Here is a 19,426-nt window from a genome sequence, read left to right as displayed (position 1 = left end):
TAGAGTAAATATAATAAAGTCTTTACACCAATATAGTAAGAGGAAGAACATCTTAACAATAGACCTACTTCAAGTACTAAAAGTGTTCTACATGAGTCATAACTTGTACTTGTGCCAACAGAGTAGTATGGGCCACAATAAAATCACATTGTCCTACAATCCAAATCTATTCTGTATTCCTTTCCATTCTGATCTGATAGAACACAAGAGTATTCCTTTAAGCACTGACATCATATTTTAATAAGGACATGGGAAAACTATAGTGTTTAACATTAAGTATAGTAATAAGTCATGTTTTTAAAAAAATTCAGAGGAATTTAGAAATGTTTAACCTGGAGAAAAGAGAGCATGGGGATGAAAAGATAATTCAAAAATTATTTTAAAGGTTGTTATATAGAAGAAAGTTTAGGCACACTGTAACTCGGGGGTAGAGCTAACACTAACAAGAAGGTTACAGGTTATTTATAAGGAAAACTTTCTACAGGTGCCTGGGTGGCTCAGTTGGGTTAAGTGTCCACCTCTTGATTTTGGCTCAGGTCATGATCTCATGGGTTGTGGGATTGAGCCTCCTGTTGGGCTCCACATTCAGCAGGGAGTCTGCTTCTCTCCTTCTCCGTCCCTTTGTCCCTCTGTGTGCTTTTTCTCTCTAGAATAAATAAATCTTTTTTAAAAAATCTTTAAGAAAAGCTTTGTAACTTAGCTATTTAAAAAGAGCGATGTCTCTTATGAAACTATGAATGTCCTGTCATTGTTAGCAGTTAGAGGCCATTATTCACAAATGAGGTAGAGGTGATTCCTGATATTAGATAGGATAAAATGATCTCTAAGTTTCCAACCCTTAAGAAAGATTGTGTGATTCCACAGGGAAAAGGTATATCCAATGAGTAGAAAGAGGAGGAGACTTAATCTCCAAATAAGGCCGTCTTCAGTTTCCGTGTCCATATTTCTCTAGATCAGACACTTTTTTTTTTTTTTTTTTTTTTGAGAGAGAGAAAGAGTGTGAGCGGAGTAGGGGGTGTGTGCAGAGGGAGAAGGAGAGAGAACCTTAGGCAGGCTTCACACCCAGTGTGGAGCCCAATGCAGAGCTTGGTTTCACAACCCTGAGATTATGGCCTGAGCCACAGTCAAAAGTCAGTGGCTTAACCAACTAAGCCACCCAGGAACCCTGATCAGATGCTTCACTACTGATTGCAAGGTCACTCACAGTTACATTTTGGTGGTATTTTCCCTGTATCTAGAAAACAAGACTACATAGCCATTATGTAGGAGCCCTCTATGAATAGAGGGATTGGTTCAACCAAATGATGTCTATATTTTTAGTACTTATACATATACTTATACATATATATACATATACATACACTCCTCTTTACAGGAGTCTTATTTACAAATAATATTTGTTTATAACTATGTTTTTAAGTTTATTTAGGTCATAACTATATTTTTAAGGCAAAAGTTATATATTATAGTGATTTTTTTTTTAATTAATGAAATTCATTATAACTTGTTCTTCAGAAAGACTAACTCATCTTTATAGGGGACATCATTTACTGCCATTTTTCACTTTAGTACATATACTATTAAATAAGAGCTATTTTTTAGGGATGCCTGGGTTGAGTGTCTGCCTTCAGCTCAGGGCGTGATCCCGCGGTCCCAGGATTGAGTCCCGCATCGGGCTTCCTGCATGGAGTTTGCTTCTCCCTCTGCCTCTGTATCTGCCTCTCTCTCTCTCTCTCTCTCTCTCTCCCTCTTTCTCACATGAGTAACTAAATAAAATATTAAAAAAAAAAAAAGAAAAAACTTTTTAAATGGCTAACTATAATAAGGTAAGAATGTGCTATGAATAAACAAAGGGAATTGTTTTCTTGAGAAATACACTTGCTTTCTTGATCTCTTTGAATGTCAGGATAATCAACTAAAACTGAAATGTGACCAGGAAATATAACTATTACTAATCATGTGTTATTATAGTAAAAGTTCTTTTACCCAGTTCAATTAGGACCAATAGTAGGCCAATTTAATAGGATGGTTAAAGCAGAAAATCAAGAAAATGGTTTATATAACTTACTTTAACTTAAAATACATAATATTTTCTTGACCAACCATTTTTTTATAGATTTTATTTATTTTGAGAGAGAGAGAGAGACAGATAGCAAGAGAGAAGAACATGAGCAGGGAGGAGAGGGAGAAGCACGTTCCTCGCCATGCAGGGAGCCAAATATGGGGCTCCATCCTGGGATCATGACCTGAACCAAAGGCAGATGCTTAACACCCAGGTGCCCCTCCTTACCAACTTTTTGATGTAGTACTGAGGTCTTTCTTTTGTGTGAGCCTGCTGAGTAAAGTTAAATATCATCTTAGATAAACCACATCCATTATGTAATTGTGATTTTTAGTTTAAGTTTCTTTAAAGAGGACCCAGAAACATTTCTGATACTGGATATAGACCTTTTTCACTTTTACAGCTGTTTCACATAGGCATAATTAAACAGCACCATTTTAAGTAATTGGCCTTTACCAGTTCTTTTAAACCTTCCCACTTAGTTGTGATGGAAACATTAATTCTTTTACTTTTCATCATTTAAACATCCAATTAAATTACATGATTTAATTTTTACACTTACTGCATGTGTTTACATAACATGTAATTAAATTATGTAGTGTTACTGTAATAAAGACCACTGACATAAAAGGATTTGTAGGAATAAACACAATTGACTCTTGTTAGTGATTAACTCAACAAATGAGAATCATGCTTGAGGGAAGCTTGTTTGTTCTAAGTGATCTGTATGCCTTAGGCATCATTTTTATCTTGTTTTTCTGTTGGAAATCTCAATTTGATTTTTTTTAATTACCTTAACTCCTTTGTGTCAAGTCATTTCAGAGGATTTAATGGTTAATCACTTTTTACCTGGTCTCAGATGTCTACGGACTGATATGGAACATCTTTCTCCAGAACATGAGGTGAGCGACTGTGATTATCCATGCCATGTTTGTATGTTTCAATGTCTATTTCCTCTTTAGTCTTGCATTCTTTATGTGAGGCATGATTATGATATGCTGTGCTTAATTCTTTTAAATCTAGTATAGGGTCATTTTATGGCTTCATTTACTGGTTAGATCTTGAAAAATACCTTTAACATCTTGGTTCTCTAATTCTACATAGTAGGGATAACATGCTTTCCTTCCCCGAATATAATTAGAGTCTAATGATCTAATGTACATAAAATGCTTTTTAAATTGTAAAATGCTATGCAATTTTATCTCTGACCATTAACTTTCTTAGAAGCAGAGTTTCTATTTTCTGTCTCCCATTTCCATATAATTCTTTCATTCTGTTTGTCTTCCTGTTTCCTCCAAAACCCTGTTTATCATTTATTTCCTATTCTATATCTACAATCTGTTTACCCATTATCATAATAGGTTTGATTTTTTTTCCAGATTTTTACAGAGGAGGCTTAGATCATTTACTTTTAAACTTTTGGGATACATGAATTTAAGGCTGTATGTATTCTTTTAGCCACATCCTGTGCGTTTGCTACATTGTATCTTATTCAGTTCAGATTGGATTCTCAATTCTATTATTTACTGATCCATGGGTTTTTTGTTTAATAGGTAAATTAAGATCGAATTCTCTTACGTTTCTATCAGTTTTTTGTGCTGCTTCTATTAGCTCTTGAAACATGTATTAAAGTTAGGATTAGGGAATTATGTCTTTCTCCTTTGCTTGATATGTTTTAAATAGGTGCTGTTAGGTTGAGGAGGTTCCCTTTTACTGTTAGCTGATTGACTTTTTATCATGAAGGAATGTTGGATATTGTCAAATGTTTCTTCTGCCTTAGTTGAGAAGATCATGTGGTTATTTCTTTTAATCTCTTGATTCATTGTTTTACACTAATGGATTTTTGGACACTAATCAGCCTTGGCATTTTTAAAATAAATCTCATTTAATTATGATATACAATTCCTTTTATATGAAGCTGAATTTGGTATGCTAGCGTTTTGTTGAGGATTTTTGCATCCAAGATGAAAGCTAAGCCTGCAGGATAGAGCAAGATATTATAAGGCTTATTTCACAACCCTCATTGTGTAGGTTGAGCTGAAAATCGGAGTGGTTAAAAGTTTTTGTAAGGATCAACTTCCAGATTCCCTTTTCAACCTTGGCAGAACTCTGAAGCTTTACTTTCTAAACTTGGGATCACATGTAGTTAAAAGCAGGAATGAGTGTTATAATGAGAAAAAGGAAATTAAGTGAAGGCATAGTGATTGAAAACCTTGTTTCCTTTCCCCTTGTTGGAGCCAAGAATGCTGGCAGTCAGGATTATACCCACGGGAGAAAAAGATTGACACAAAGTTTGGTTTGTGCTCAATTCACTTTCAAGTGAAGTTACTCATGCATAAAGAGAATTTTTTTTTTTAAGATTTTGTTTATTTATTCATGAGAGACACACAGAGATAGCCAGAGGGAGAATCAGGCTCCTGATGCAGCACTTGATCTCAGGATCCCGGGATCATGACTTGAGCCAAAGGCAGACACTCAACCACTGAACCACTCAGGTACCCAATGCATGAAGATATTGATATTTTAATCAGCATTTTAGGTGCCCTAGTCTTTAGTTGACATCCCAAAATCACCAACCATTTGAGAAAAACCTCTAACATCTAAGACGGAGATGAAAACATACATGCAAGAAAGAGTACTACAAGCAACAGACAATGTAGGGAGCAGAAGAAAAAGCACAAAAACTACCCCCAAACAGAATAAAGTAAAAACTAGCTAAACAAGCAAAATCTATGATCTGTGAGATCAGAGAGTGGAAAACTAGAAAGATTTGGAACAAAAAGATTAATCTATACCTAACATGCATATGACAAAAGTCTCACATAATAACCAAATTCCTTTCTGTAACCCGCAAGGCACTCTAAGATCTGGCTCCCTCTTCCTTCACATCGCCCTCTTTGCTCACTCTGCACCCACACTCTGGCCTCCTTGCTTAGAATGTGATAGATGCATTTCTACACAGATGGAGCCTTTGCTCAGCCTCTTCCCAGTGTCTGAAATATTTGCTCCTTCATCTCTCTCAGGCTTTTCTTTAAATGTCATCCCCCTGAAGCCTGCTCGGGATACCTCCATGTAGATCATAACATTCTTCACCTTGGCCTCCAGTACCCCATATTTTACTTGATATTCTTCCCAAAGCCCTATCACCTTTTTTTTTTTTTTTTTAAGATTTTATTTATTCATGAGAGACACAGAGAGAGAGAGAGAAAGAGAGGCAGAGACACAGGCAGAGGGAGAAGCAGGCTCCATGCAGGGAGCCTGACATGGGACTCGATCCTGGGTCTCTAGGATCAGGCCCTGGACTGAAGCTAGCGCTAAACCGCCGAGCCACCGGGGCTGCCCACCCTATCACCTTCTAATATACTATATAACTTACCTATTTTTTATATTGTCAAGAACATAAGCTAACCATAAGGAGGGAATGTTGTCTGTTTTGTTTGTGCATTCAATGTATATTAAAAAGTGCCTGGCACGTAGTAGGTGACAGTAAATATTTGTTGTTTAGTGATCTCCATGCCTAACCATGGGCCGAGAATATTCAGAAAGACCATTCAATTTCTGGTATGGTTGCTAGCAATTGGAGGAGCAGCTTAGATCCTTCCACCCTTTCCATTACTCACTCAGTCTCCCTGAAAAAATGATATTAACTCTTAGATGACCATTGTATTCCCAATTATATTTCACTAGCCACAGACCTACGTCTGGTCCCTGCTCTAGACATTAAAATAGAGCATCTTGCTATTTGCAACCTGGAGAAAGCAAAGGAGCATGGGACAGAACAGCTTTTACTGGGAAAATATGTGTGACCATGGTATGTGTATATGTTAAATGTATAGATGTATACAAATTTAACATTTTATAGTAGGAAAAACTAAGGGAGAATTGAAATCAGAGTTAGAAGTAGGGTTAGTGAAAAAGTCAATTATTAGGTTATATGATGGAGGTCTTATAAAGCTATTTGTGTATAAAGTACTTTGTATAGCAATCTAATGCTTGTGAATTCCTTTAACAAAGTGACTGCCAAAACTTTATATCTTTAATTAACATTAGTTTGTGGTAATATTAGAAATTAAATTTGAAAGTTTAGATTAATAGCATTTCACTATTCTAAACTAAAGTCATTTCACTAAAGTTTTTTTTTTTTTTTTTAACTCAGGTCATTTTAAGTTCCATGATAAAAGAATGTGAACAAAAAGTAGAGAACAAGACTGTCCAAGAGCCTCAAGGGTAAGACATTAATTCTATTTGTAAGGCTTCATATTAACCTAATTTCTCTATCTAAATTTTCTATAGATGGGTATGGTGTTATTGTTGCCTTGTAGTCATTTATTTGGAAGGCAAGAAAATTATTTAAATAATTGGCTATCAGCACTGGGTGTTATTCTGTATGTTGGTAAATTGAACACCAATAAAAAATAAATTTATTATAAAAAAATAAAAATAATTGGCTATCAGATGCTAGTTTATAAATCATCTGCATCAGAATTCTCTGGGGAATTTTAAATTTAGATCTCTACCCATGCGCTGTGTTGTCCTCTCAGCAATCTGATTCAGCCTAGGGATCTGTAGGTTTAAAAGCTTAAAGACCATGTGATAGGTAGCTGGATTTGAGAATCACTAGTCAAAATAGTTTCTTAGAAATTTGTGATAGGAATTATAAGGCATAATTTGATTCATTGCATAAAAGATTGTAAACTTGTGAATGTTCTATATACATGCTCCTAACCAAACTAACTAGAATTCAAAGATTCAGTGAAGTCAAAATATAAGCATAGATGTGAAAGAGTAAAGTTGGGCATTGAGGAGAGGAAGTAATTTACAAATAGACTCTTTGTACTCCTGGCTCTTGTTGATGTAGCCTTGAGCAGTTAATCTTAAATAGACTCTGTTAGGCATAAAAAGCTCAAAGGTTTTTCCTTTATAAAGCTGACTACTAGGAATAAGTATCTTATCAGGCTAGTACCCAGACACACACACACTTACCCCTTCACACCACCAGCCTCCCTTACACACACGTACACATATAGTTTTTTACTTTTTTATACTGTGTGTCAGAGCCCTTTCTTAAGCCTCCTGGAATGGTAGGAACTCTCCTACCATTGTAATCATGGAAAGTTAAAACAGTAAAAATACTTTGATAGGCTTTAACTCTGAACATATAACCCATAAACACCAAAGCAAACACTTGTGTTCATTTGTTGTACATTTAAGTGTTAAGATTATTTGGTGCCTTATCAGTTGAACATATAAAAAGTTTGGGGACAAAATTAAGAATTATATGTGAAATACATTCTAAATGAAATTTTAATTAATTACCATGCAGAAATTGAAAGAAAAATATCTTTATAACTTCCTTTAAAAAAGCTTATAATCCTATTTTTCCCATGTTATTCAAATCTTCTATATTGTTATTTTTTTTAACTTTTAGATAATTTCAAATAAGCACAAAATAAATAATGTAGTAAATTCCCATGTGCTCACCACTCAGCTTCAATAACTATCAACTCAGTCAATTTTATGTCATCCATCCCCTTCCTATATGCTAGTATGTATCCTTAAGAGACAAGTGCTCTTTTTTAAAACATAAACATCATGTCATTATCACACCGAAATAACAAACTTATTATCAGTTATCTGATCTGTGTTCAAATTTTGAATTGTTTTATAAAAGTCATTAGTGATTTGTATTTTTTTCCTTACAGTCTATTTCTTTGAGTCAAATCCAGAGTTCCATACATTGCAGTTAGTTGACATGTCTCTTAAGTCTCTTCTAATCAATAAATTCCCCATCTATCTCATTTTTTTCTTTATGTACTTACTGAAGAAATTGAATCTTTGTTCTGTGGAGGTTCCCACAGTCTAAGTTTGGTTGATTACATTTCTCTCTCATTGTTTTAATATGTTCCTCTGTATTTCCTATAAATTTCGTGGTTGGGTCTAGATCTAGAGACTTCATCACATTCAGGGCATGTTTGTTGATTTTGCAAGGCTGTTTCATAGAAGGAGGTGTGTTTCCATCATGAGGGAGACAATGTCTACTTGTTTTTTTTGGTGATACTAACATGTGTTAATGATCAATACCTAGCTCCACTGATTCATTAAGTATTACTAAATACATTACTCTAATTCTACCATTCCCTTTTCATTTGTGAGCTAGAGTAGTTCAGGGAAAAAACCTTCCCCCCTATGTACTAAAGTTACCCGGTGATACAGCAGTTGTTTACAGTAAAAGCAAGGTAAATGTTCAGTTCTTTCTCTTATCACATTTTCTAAAATAATGAATTGATTCACCCTCTGATGGTGACTAGTTAGATGTTTTGTTCAAGTATCGTTAACTCATGTATTTTCAAATATTTGATATAATTCAGTGCATTGTTCTTTTGATGCCAAAAATATCCCATCTGTGTCCATTGCAAGGCTTTTCAAATTAACATCCTAAGTCCTTTTGACAGTAATTTGTAAGATGAAATGGTATGGAGGAAAAGAGAACTACTCTAGGATGTAAATATTTTAAAGATGTTAAGAGGTTCTACAAATTCGGAATCAAGAAATGGCAACTGGTTTGATAAGAGTTACAAAAGAAAGATCTGAGATTTCCTTGAAAACTTGCAGGAAGAAAACAGTATTACCTCACAAGGCAACCCTTTCATTTTTAACAATTCTGTTTTTTACAAATTACTCTTTTACCCTGAGTTAAAGTCTCCTTTCCTATAATGTTTCCTCTCTAAAATAGGTTTCATCATCTGGCAGAGAGATGGGAGAGCGTTACAGACTCCTTTTAAACTGATAAAAATATAAATTTTCTCTTCAGAAAAAAATACTGTAATGTAGTGGTTCTTTGTTGGAAAGCTTTGTGTAAAATAGATACCTGGGTTCTTTACACCATATGGAAAGAATCAGAATAACTGGGGTTAGGCCAAGGCATCTGTATTTTCAGTAAATTTTCCAGGTGATTGTGATGTATCCCAGTAGAGCTATACAAATATATACAGCTATGCAGATATATATTTCTGTCTAATTTTTTACATGTAACATTGGTATCTGTTAAAGCTTCTGAATCTTCTCTTCTCCAGACTGAACGTCCCAAACTCTTTAACATCATTGTTGCCCTCTGCTTAGAATATCATTAAAACTCAAGAATTATCTGACCCATATATCCTGGTTTTCTCAAACTAAGATCAGACTTCCCTTTTAGCTTACAGTATTGTTCTACAGAAAGAAAAGTACTGTAAACTTAGAACATTAAGGAAAGGTATTAGAGAAAATCTAGGACTTGAACTGGGATTTAAAGGATGTTAGGCACCAAATAGAGAGAAAGAAGTTAAAAATGTTTTGAACACTAAACTTGGCAAACGTAACTCAAGGGAGTCTAGAAATTGAGCAGTAATGGTTGGTTAAAACACATACACCAGAATTAGATTGCTGTGTTTCTTGAATGCCAAGCGTACTATCTTGTATGTAGTAAATAGCCATTGAAGATTTTTGAGAAGGGCTAGGCTATGAAGAAGTGATTATTTCAAGTTAATCTGCTTGTGCCAGGAAACCAGATCTAAGACTGTTGGAATAATTCAGTTGAAAGGTATTGTCAATGGAAATAAAAATAGTAGATGTTTCATAGAATAAAATCAGAGGATTTGATGACTGTTTTTTTTTCTTAAGTTTTATTTATTTGAGTAATATCTATGCCTAGTGTGGGGCTCCAATTCATGACCCCAAGACCAAGAGTCATGTGCTCTTCTGACTGAACCAGCCAGGCACTCCTGGTGATTGGTTTTACATAGAAAAGAGAAAACCATTATATTCAGTGATGGGCAGAGAGGAAGAAGGTAAAACGACTAACAAATAAGGAAAAATACTGGGGTCACCTAAGGGGTAGGAGGTGAAAAAAAGCTTGATGTTAGCTTATCTAACAAACAATAGTAATATGAGACTTTTCCCAAACTCCTTATTGAGATGATACTTGAAACTACAAGAGAAAGTTTCAACAGTAAGTTTTGTAATTGAAGAACCAAGAGCCAAATGCTGAATCTTATGGAGGATTACTTTGTAGGAAGAGAAAAGGCAGCAGAAGACAAGTAGTCAGAGACAAGGGAGTGGCCAGGTTGGTGTACTGGGTGAAGAGCTGTGGGAAGAAGAGATTTTCAAGATGCTAGTCATGGTCTGGCATTTAATTTAGTAATTCACAGCACACACCTTTAGGGACTACAGAAAAGCAGAAGTTCCTGGTGGTAGTGTGTGCTTCATCTGTAGTTTCCGTGGACATCTATCTGTTCCTGCACCTTTCCATTCACTGCCCATGACATGTTCAGACATGTTCTCTCCATTAGTCCTCAGAATATTTTGCAGTAGTAATTGCAATCTGTCTTTTTCAGTTTAGGAAATTGAATCAGAGTAATCTAAAGCATATAGGCCAAACCCACAGACCAGTAAACTGGATTTATTGTTGGATCACTGAAAAATTGTACTTGATCCATATTCTATTTGGTATTATGATGAATTAGCAATCTTTAGAAGGTATTTAAATTGTATTTATTCCCTCTAGAGAAGGTTGTTCAAAAAAGAAAGAAGTAATGGATTTTAAATTGTTGATTGAAACTAAAATTGTTGATTGAAACTAATTCGTGTGGCACTTGAGGACATTCTTCCTCACCCTCCCAAAAGTAATATGTCATAGGATTGTTATCAGCACAGTATAAAAACCTCACTGTGATTCAATTTACTTATTTGTGAAAATAGGGATAATATCTATCTTCCAGGGATGCTGTAAGAATTAAGTGAAATGATAATAAGAATAACTACTAATACAGCATGCTATTAGATGCCTGCCACTGCTAATAAGCACTGTACACTTGTATAATTCCTAATAGACCTATGAGGTAGGTAATGGACTTGTCTCCGTTTTACAAATGAGGTTTACATTACAGATGAGATTAAATAACTTGCTCAGGGTCACGCAGGTGATAAATGACAGAGCCAAGATTCAGTCTCACTTGCTCTTAACCTCTATGCCATACTGCTTCCTTTAACATAAACGATGAACATAAAGCTCCTAACCTAGTATGGTACATAAAAACTCCTCTCCATAAATACTAGTTTCCCTTTTGTGATACCAGTTCAGAATGTATTTATTAACATCATACTACTGAAGAAATGAAAAAATGGATATCTTAGTTAAAAATTGCTTTACTTGAATTTTAAAATTTCTTTCCTAGCTCAATGTCAATTGCTGCAAGCTTAGTGAGTGAAGACACAAAGACCAAGTTTTTGAACAAAATGGGCCAGTTGACAACATCAGGTGCCATGTTGGCCAATGTGTTTCAGAGAAAGAAGTAAAAGCAGGAAGGAAGCCCCCAGTAAACACTAAGAAGGACCTCAGCAGACTGGTTCCTTGTACTTGAAGTACTTGCCTTTTTTATTTCCTTGTTTTATGTTCTTGCATTATAATTTTATCCTAACCTCCAAAGATATTTGCACTGCTTTTGATTATTGCTGTATATCTGTTAATTTTGAAGTTATAACTGTGGTGATAGAAAATTGAGTTTATAGTCTGTACCAAGTCCCTCTTCTATGTTCTTGTCTTTCAGAATAATTTTTTTAATATATATATATATATATAGTGAAGAGGTTTTTTTTTTTTAATTTTTGGATGGGATATTAGCAAATATCTGTATTATACACTAAGCTATTACAATGGTACTTAAAATAATGTAAATTTGAAGTCATTGTTATAAAGTAATAAAAGTGGAGATTACTTAAGTATTTAAATTATGAAAGAATAATGCAGACTTTTTATTGTTTCTTAACTGACTAGAAAGAGCCACCAGCATTACTCTGTGCCTTTTGGACTTCAGTTTGTGTGTCTGTAGGAGTTGTGTGCATTCCATTCACACAGTATTTTATAATGCTGTGATGAATTTGAGTTACAGATCCTACAGTAAGTAGATTATAATGAAACATTCTACATTTCAGAGCTCTCATGAATATTCTTTAAGTGCTATTCAAACCTCCCCAGCACTTACATGCATAAAATGGACTTACCTGAGGAAAGACAGCACATAAACACGGGGAGTGGTAACCAAGGTGAATTTTACAAACTGATTTGTAGTAGATTTAAATACTTCAAAAATAGATGTAAGTAAGAAGAGCTAATAATTGTGAAATTCTTTCCCAAATTTAAATACATAGGAAAATATGGTTTGAATTTGAAATTTAACACTTATTTATGTAAAATATTTTATTTAAGATATTTTCTAAATGATTTTAATTTCAGAAATTATCTTTTCATTCTGTGTATAACAGAGAAGTACCGAAAAGCGAAGGATATTTGGGGGCTGCTTTTTTCCCTCTAAACTAAAAATGACATTAGCTAAATTATTATTGGTTAGTTAACACCTTGTCCCTTTAAGTCAGTGACTATTCTTGTGTTTGATATATATTACATAGTCTTAAGTCAGTGTACAGTTCCACTGGAATTTGACAGTTGTCTATAAAGTAAACTTGAAGTAGAGAAGAGTGGTACTGGACATAGAAGGGGTGATTGGTTTGAGGGGTTAATGTGAGGCCTTTTTGAAAAATGAATATTTTGATAAAGAGAATTCTTGTTTGAGCACAGTGGATGCACATAGGTGATTCTGATGTTTGTTGTATAAACTGGTTTCATACACTTGGGATATAGTTGGATTACATTCACTTCCTGGGAAAGCTAGCTTACCACACATTCAAAATTATAAAATAAGTTGCCATAAACAAAGCCATTTAAAAGGTTCATTCTGAAATTATTTCTTTTGACTATAGTGACATAATTGTTAAAATGAACTAGTCTTTCAGAAACTGTTGGATTCTAGGCATTCCTGAGAAATTGAAAGTGGCTACCTTTCATGTCAAAAATGTTGATCTATTATAAATAAAATGTTTTTGCATACTTGTTTTTGTTTTGTTTCTGGCTATGTGTATTTATTTTCATTCTGAAACACTATATATTCTATATCCAAGCAAAAGGAAATGAGAAAGAATGTATTCATTAAAATGTACTGTTATTTAGGGAATAATAATCTATATACTTAGTTTACTTTTACTAAAAAAAAGATTGTTGCTATAAAATGAATTTATTTCAGAGGCAGGTCAAAGAAAGTGTTAATGTCTCTCATTTGCTTTGAAATACAGTAGAATAAGTATATTCGTTACCAGATAAATACATAATTTTTATTGTGATAATTTTTACCAATTCGTGAATCCATTTATCTAAATGCTTGCAGTTCCTTTAAAAGGCAGCAGCTGGGATCCCTGGGTGGCGCAGCGGTTTGGCGCCTGCCTTTGGCCCAGGGCGCGATCCTGGAAACTCAGGATCGAATCCCACGTCGGGCTCCCGGTGCATGGAGCCTGCTTCTCCCTCTGCCTGTGTCTCTGCCTCTCTCTCTCTCTCTCTCTATCATAAATAAATAAAAAATTAAAAAAAAATAAAATAAATAAAATAAAAAAATAAAAGGCAGCAGCTAATAAGATATACAATATATTTCAAGGGAATCTCCCTTATTATGCTGTTAAGTATATCAATGTCAGTAAGACTTCACATTTATTTTCACAGTGATTTTTAAGGTAAACTATAGATTCTTTAAAGACAAGACAGACTAATGACGTTAATCGCTGGGACTGAATGTGCAGATCATAAAACTCCCATACACTCTCTTTGAACAGAAATAAAAACTGTAAAAAAAAAAAAAAAGAAATAAAAACTGTACAGGTTTAAGTATTTAGCTTAACAAAAAACTAACCTAAAGTATTGAAAGGCTTTTTGAAATTATGCCTGTGTTTCTAAAGCAAACCCAGAAATGCCATAGTTAGCAATTTTGCTGAATTACTTCAAGAACAATGCTTGAATGGCAGCAGTATCTTAACTTTACACATGGGTGTCCTTGAAATTCATTTGTTCGCATCAGTAATCTTTTGAATGATTACTTTGCTAAACATCAAACGGACTTACAACCTGAATGAAATTGTAAGTAATTTTAATGGAATGTCAATTCAAGTTGCTATCAAATTTGTTTTTCTTAATAGGAAAATAAAATAGTCTCTGATAAAGTTTGGAGAGGTAAAGTGGCTTATGTATTGAATTGTCTTGACATGATCCCAGTTTTTAAGATAACTTATTTTAGACTATTTGAACTTTAAGGACAGAACTTTTTGTAGACACCACCTTCTTGATCTTTGAACTGTGAGAGCTAGCTACAGTGAACATTTTGTGCTAATTACCAATTCCTTAACTATTTTTTGTATAAAGAATGTATGTTCAAAGAGTTTTGTAATTAGCAATTCTAATCCCTAAAATTCTCCAGATTGGCTAGGTAACAAAATTCCAACTTTGTGTTAGATGTTCACTCTTTTATAAGCAAACTGAAATAAATTTAGCTTTTCACATGAATAGATACAGGTTTGAAAGTTCTAATGTGACTTTACAGGGTGCTTGTTTTCATTACTATTTTATTTCAGTACATTTTAAAAATAATAGATTAAAGATATTTGCTGCTAATAAAAAATAATGTCTCTGGTAGATTTCTGCATCTTAGTAAAATAATTGGATTTTAGCCTATTTTCACTCTATAAATAGATACTCTACCTGCATTTGGTCTGTGTAATTTACATGCCAGTCACAATCTCTGAGTGGCACATCATTCATATTTTCCCATCAGAACTAACTATAGGAAACTTTGTTTTGATTGCCTTCTTTATAGTTTACTTTGTTTGCATGTTTAAGAAAAATCTTAAAATTTCCTGTTCACTATAAGGCCACACCAATCACAAAGGTACATGACAGTTAATGCAAACTTAACACAATATAAAAAGGTTTGTATTTTTTGGTAACATGAAAATAATTCCGAAGGTTCTGTGTGGGGACAGATATAAATTATTTGCTTTCCTTAAGAGTCTTCAGTAATAGCTGGAAAATTCTGCCCAAAACATATCTATAAGAGAGTATATTACTATTTTAATATCTTCTTATTATGTTAAAGACTAATCTATTATATTTATTTCAATTAGATCGTTACGTGAATAGGTTTCTTGAGGGACTTTAATGTAGTAAAATTTATGTTGTCTGTAAACTGGCATTTTGTGTTATATGTTATAGATACTAAATTTTTTGTTAGTGATGCTATTTAGGATTATCATTTGTTGATAGTCTACTTTTTAAAACTTTTTAGGGGCACCTGGGTGGCTCAGTTGGTTAAGTGGCTGCCTCTGCTCAGGTCATGATCTCCAGGTCTGGGATTGAGCCCCTTGTCAGACCTCCAGCTCAGCAGGCAGTCTGCTTCTCCCTGTCCCTCTGCCTCTCCCAGCCTCTCCACTCCTGCTTTCTCTCTCTCTCTCTCAAATTTTTTTTTTTTTATTTTATTTTATTTTTTTTTTCTCTCTCAAATTAATAAATAAAATATTTTAAAAGATTAAATAAAAAAATTTTAAACTACTCTTACAGGAAAATCAACCCCCTTTTTAATTGTTGGCATTTGCAACCTGAGATATTTTTAGGATATGCATTTTCAATGAGGCTGAAAATGTTATAAGCATCCTATGTAACATGTACATTGCTAAGTAAATCTAATGATTTCTCGTTGACTTTACAGTTTTATAGATACTTTATCTTCATTTCTGACAACTACTTGACAATTACTTAAATTTTTAGCTTCCTCTGTTCATAAATCTCCTTGTCATGTATTAAATGTTGAACCTATGGTGATGCTTTTCATAATGTAAATCATTTCCTAATTTCCTTTTTATATGAATTTTATAAATATAGTTCCCTTTCTAGCAAATTCTTTTTTGTCTTTACCATCAAAATGCATGGAAATAAGAACACTCTCTCTATTCCTTACAGGACTTCGTGAAAATTACATAATAGTAAACATGAAAGTGCTTTAGCACTTAAAGAGTATCATGAAAGTTCAAAGTAGAATTAAAATAAGCCCTTGAATAACTAAAGCATGGGTAACTGTGGATAATCCCCATACTTTGTTTTCTAGTAAGTGTATAGGTTACCATGACATGCATCATTTACCTAAAATTGCAGTGAGGCAGAAACCACTTTTGATTGTTAACTTTTGCCTACTTTAACTACTCCCAGAGTTTCCAACCTAGTGAAGACTGGTAAGATAATTTTATGTTTTGTTTACCAACACTTGCAATTAAATTTTTTTCAAAAGCCTAAGTAAATTAGTTTAATAAATTAATTTTTGTTATGTAATTTAGATTTTGTAAAAGATTTTATTTATCCTTTGCAGCTTCACTCATGTCTTTTAGTATATAGTTGATTCTTAGAGTAACTTAGAGCTTTCTTTGATACTTTGTTTGAACTTCCTTGTAACTAAACTTTTCATACTAATGGAAGAACAAGAACTGCCATTTCTTGAAAATAATTGGTTCCTAGTATTATCTAAGAGAAGGAAACTCTTCAGTTAGCCACTGACCAATGATTTTAAAAGTTGGAATGCTGGTTTCTTGCAGACACTATGAGAGTATTCAGATCTTAGGTAAATGCTGCATGCCAAATTTGGAGACCATTTTGTTTTATATGTCATGCTATTGAAACACAGTGCTGTAATCATCCTCAAAACATGGAAAGGGGATCCCCCGGGTGGCTCAGTGGTTTGGCACCTGCCTTTGGCCCAGGGCGTAATCCTGGAGTCCCGGGATCAAGTTCTGCGTCGGGCTCCCAGCATGGAGCCTGCTTCTCCCTTCCCCTGTGTGTGTCTCTGCCTCTCTCTCTCTCTCTTTCTCTCTCTATGTCTATGTCTATCATAAAATAAATAATTAATAAATCTTAAAAAAAAACACACACATGGAAAGGCTACAGACTAGAGATGGATAAACGTCCTGATTTTTAAAAATGAGAAGCCAATAGATTTTACAAAATGTGGATTACCATTCTAAATCTATATAAAGCCTCTTCAGGTTGGCTTTTCTGTCTATGCAATCCAAAGTAACCCTTATAATTCCCTAAGATCACTCTGTTTTTTCTTCATAATTACTCAATACTCATTTTCTTGTTTTTTATTGTCTGTCTCTTTCACTAGACTCCGCTCCATGAGAGAGAATGTTGTCTATCCTTTTCAACCAATGTGTCTCCAGTATTTGAAGAATGCCTGGTGTATGATAAGTACTCAACATTAATCGAATGAATTGCAAGCTTGATACCAATTCCATGCAAGTTTGCCAATTATATTAAGAGGATGAGTCCCCCAGGACAAGATGAATTTACTGAGTCTACATGCCAAACTAACCTAAAGTCCTTTCATAGAGTTATCATGTTGTTGTTTATCAGAATTATATAGTCTTGTGCATCTTGACCTCAGCAAAGTATTTGACTTTATTTCTCATAATGTCCTTACTTATAGCCAAGGTAGAAAATATGGAATAAATAAAAGTGCAAAAAAAGAGTTGTACCATGTGTGTATGGGCTAAAAAGCTCTGGAGTTAGTATTCATATCTGACTCTCTGGGCAGCACCTCTTATCAACACCACCAAGTCTTCCAAGTGATCTGTAAGTGTGAGGAAGACACCCCTTTCTAAAGATTGTAGTCATTCACCATTCAGTGTACATTTGTGGAGGATCTATTATGTGCTAAGCATGAATGAGGCCAACAACAGCTTACAGCCAGGCAAGGAGACAAACAGGTTGAGAAACAAGGGCTGAGGAAGATGTATGTACCTTAGGGTGATTATGGTTTGCTTTGGAAGACATCTCTGAGGTGACATTTTACCTGAAAATGAGGAAGAATAGGCTTTAACCATGTAAAAATAAAAGAGAGCAGTATGTGCATAGGCAATGAGATGAGAAATAGTGCTATGTTCAAGGAACTGGGGGGGGGGGGAATGACAATATGACTGAGACACTATCAAAAGATGAAATTGGAGAGGGGTGTAGCGAGATCATATAGGGCTTTGTACACTATGATTAGGACTTAGGGAAGCCTTTGAATAGTTGTAGTAGAATGGCTTAATCCAATTTATATTGGATATACTGGTGCTTTGTAAAAATGCTTTTGAAAAGGAGATGGTAGAGGCTGAAGGCAGAGGTTAATGAATGCAGTAGTTTAAGCAAGAGATGATGGCAGCCTGGACAAAAATGGAGGGAAAGGAGCAGATCTGTAACATGTTTGGAAGTAGAATTGGCATGACAGATTGAGTGTGAAGAGTGAAGGAAAGGGAAAAACCAAAGATGTCACTAAAATTTCTGTGCAATAACTGAATACATTAATGGATGCTGACAGTAGTGAGGAAGTAAAAAACAAGTTTGGGGAGTTAATCTACACTTTTGTTTTACATGTGTTAAATTTAAGATTTCTGAGTTACTTCTGGAAATGTTAAATAAGTTATCTGAGTCTCGATCTCAGGTTAGATTATGGAGTCATCAGTATTGGGTAAAGCCATGGGACTAAATGAGATGACCTGGGGAGAAAGGAACCACAGAGAAAAGGATCCACATCTGAACCTTGGGACACGCCCCAGACTTAAAAATCCAACAGAGTAAGAACAACTACTAGAAGAATCAGGAGGAGGGTACAGTGAGATTAGGCCGGAAACCAAAAGAGTGGTTTCCTGGAAGCAAAGATAAGAGCCTTCTAAGGAAGGTCATTTGCTACTCATAGGTCGAGATGAGGATGGATCTGAAACCCACTGGAAGATTAAAGTCACGGATGACCTCAGTAGTAGTTTCAGTGGATCGATGGTGATGGAAATGTAAACCTGATTGGAGTGGGTGGGTTAAAGAGAGACAGTGAGTAGAGATGACAGCTCTTTCAAGACATTTTGCCATGAAGGGGAGCAGAAGTACTGGTAGCTAGAAAAGAACAGAAGGTCAAATGAGGGTTTTGTTTAGTTGGGGTTTTTTTGTTTGTTTAGTTTTGTAATAGAAATTAGATCATGTTCATATGCTAAAGAGAATAAGCCAGTAAAATGAAAGAAGGTGATGATGCAGCAGCAATAACAAGCAAAAATTGTGAAAGTGAACTCCTTGAGAAGGCAAGAGGGTTGAGCAGAGCACAAATGGAGGGGCTGGTCTCCGTTATAATAGGGGAAAATGCAGAGAATAGATGCACGTGGAGGTGGTTCGCTAGATTTAGTGGTGGGAAGATTAGGGGGTTTCCATTTAATTCCTTCTATTTTTCTCAGTGAAGTATGAGGCACAGAAATTAACTTGGCTGGTATATAGGAAATGTTAGAGTTTTGTTGTTTTTTTTTTTTTAAGATTTTATTTATTCATGAGAGACCGATTGAGAGAGAGATGCAGAGACACAGGCAGAGGGAGAAGCAGGCTCCATGCAGGGAACCTGACGTGGGACTCTCTCCCAGGTCTCCAGGACCAGGCCCTGGGCT

General features: G+C 34.7%; 1 protein-coding gene across 8 annotated transcripts in view; it reads left to right on the top strand.

Annotated features, from left to right (window-relative positions):
* Positions 1-17,487, top strand: part of RELCH (RAB11 binding and LisH domain, coiled-coil and HEAT repeat containing) — a 110,497-nt gene extending 93,010 nt beyond the window's left edge. For 7 of the 8 annotated variants that reach the window (XM_038525870.1, XM_038525869.1, XM_038525867.1 and 4 more), the window contains 3 exons: positions 2,876-2,964; positions 6,219-6,289; positions 11,275-12,986. In XM_038525870.1, coding sequence (XP_038381798.1) covers positions 2,876-2,964; positions 6,219-6,289; positions 11,275-11,395 — 281 coding nt within the window. In that variant the 3' untranslated portion in view covers positions 11,396-12,986. Of the gene's footprint in view, positions 1-2,875; positions 2,965-6,218; positions 6,290-11,274; positions 12,987-17,124 lie in introns of those variants that run through there. The other variant, XM_038525868.1, reaches the window with a different exon arrangement.
* Positions 17,488-19,426: the final 1,939 nt, after the last annotated feature.

This window comes from Canis lupus, chromosome 1, assembly GCF_011100685.1.
Source record: "Canis lupus familiaris isolate Mischka breed German Shepherd chromosome 1, alternate assembly UU_Cfam_GSD_1.0, whole genome shotgun sequence".
NCBI classification, from domain to species: domain Eukaryota; kingdom Metazoa; phylum Chordata; class Mammalia; order Carnivora; family Canidae; genus Canis; species Canis lupus.
Note: the sequence above shows the minus strand (reverse complement) of the source record. Positions and strands in the feature narration are given on the sequence as shown.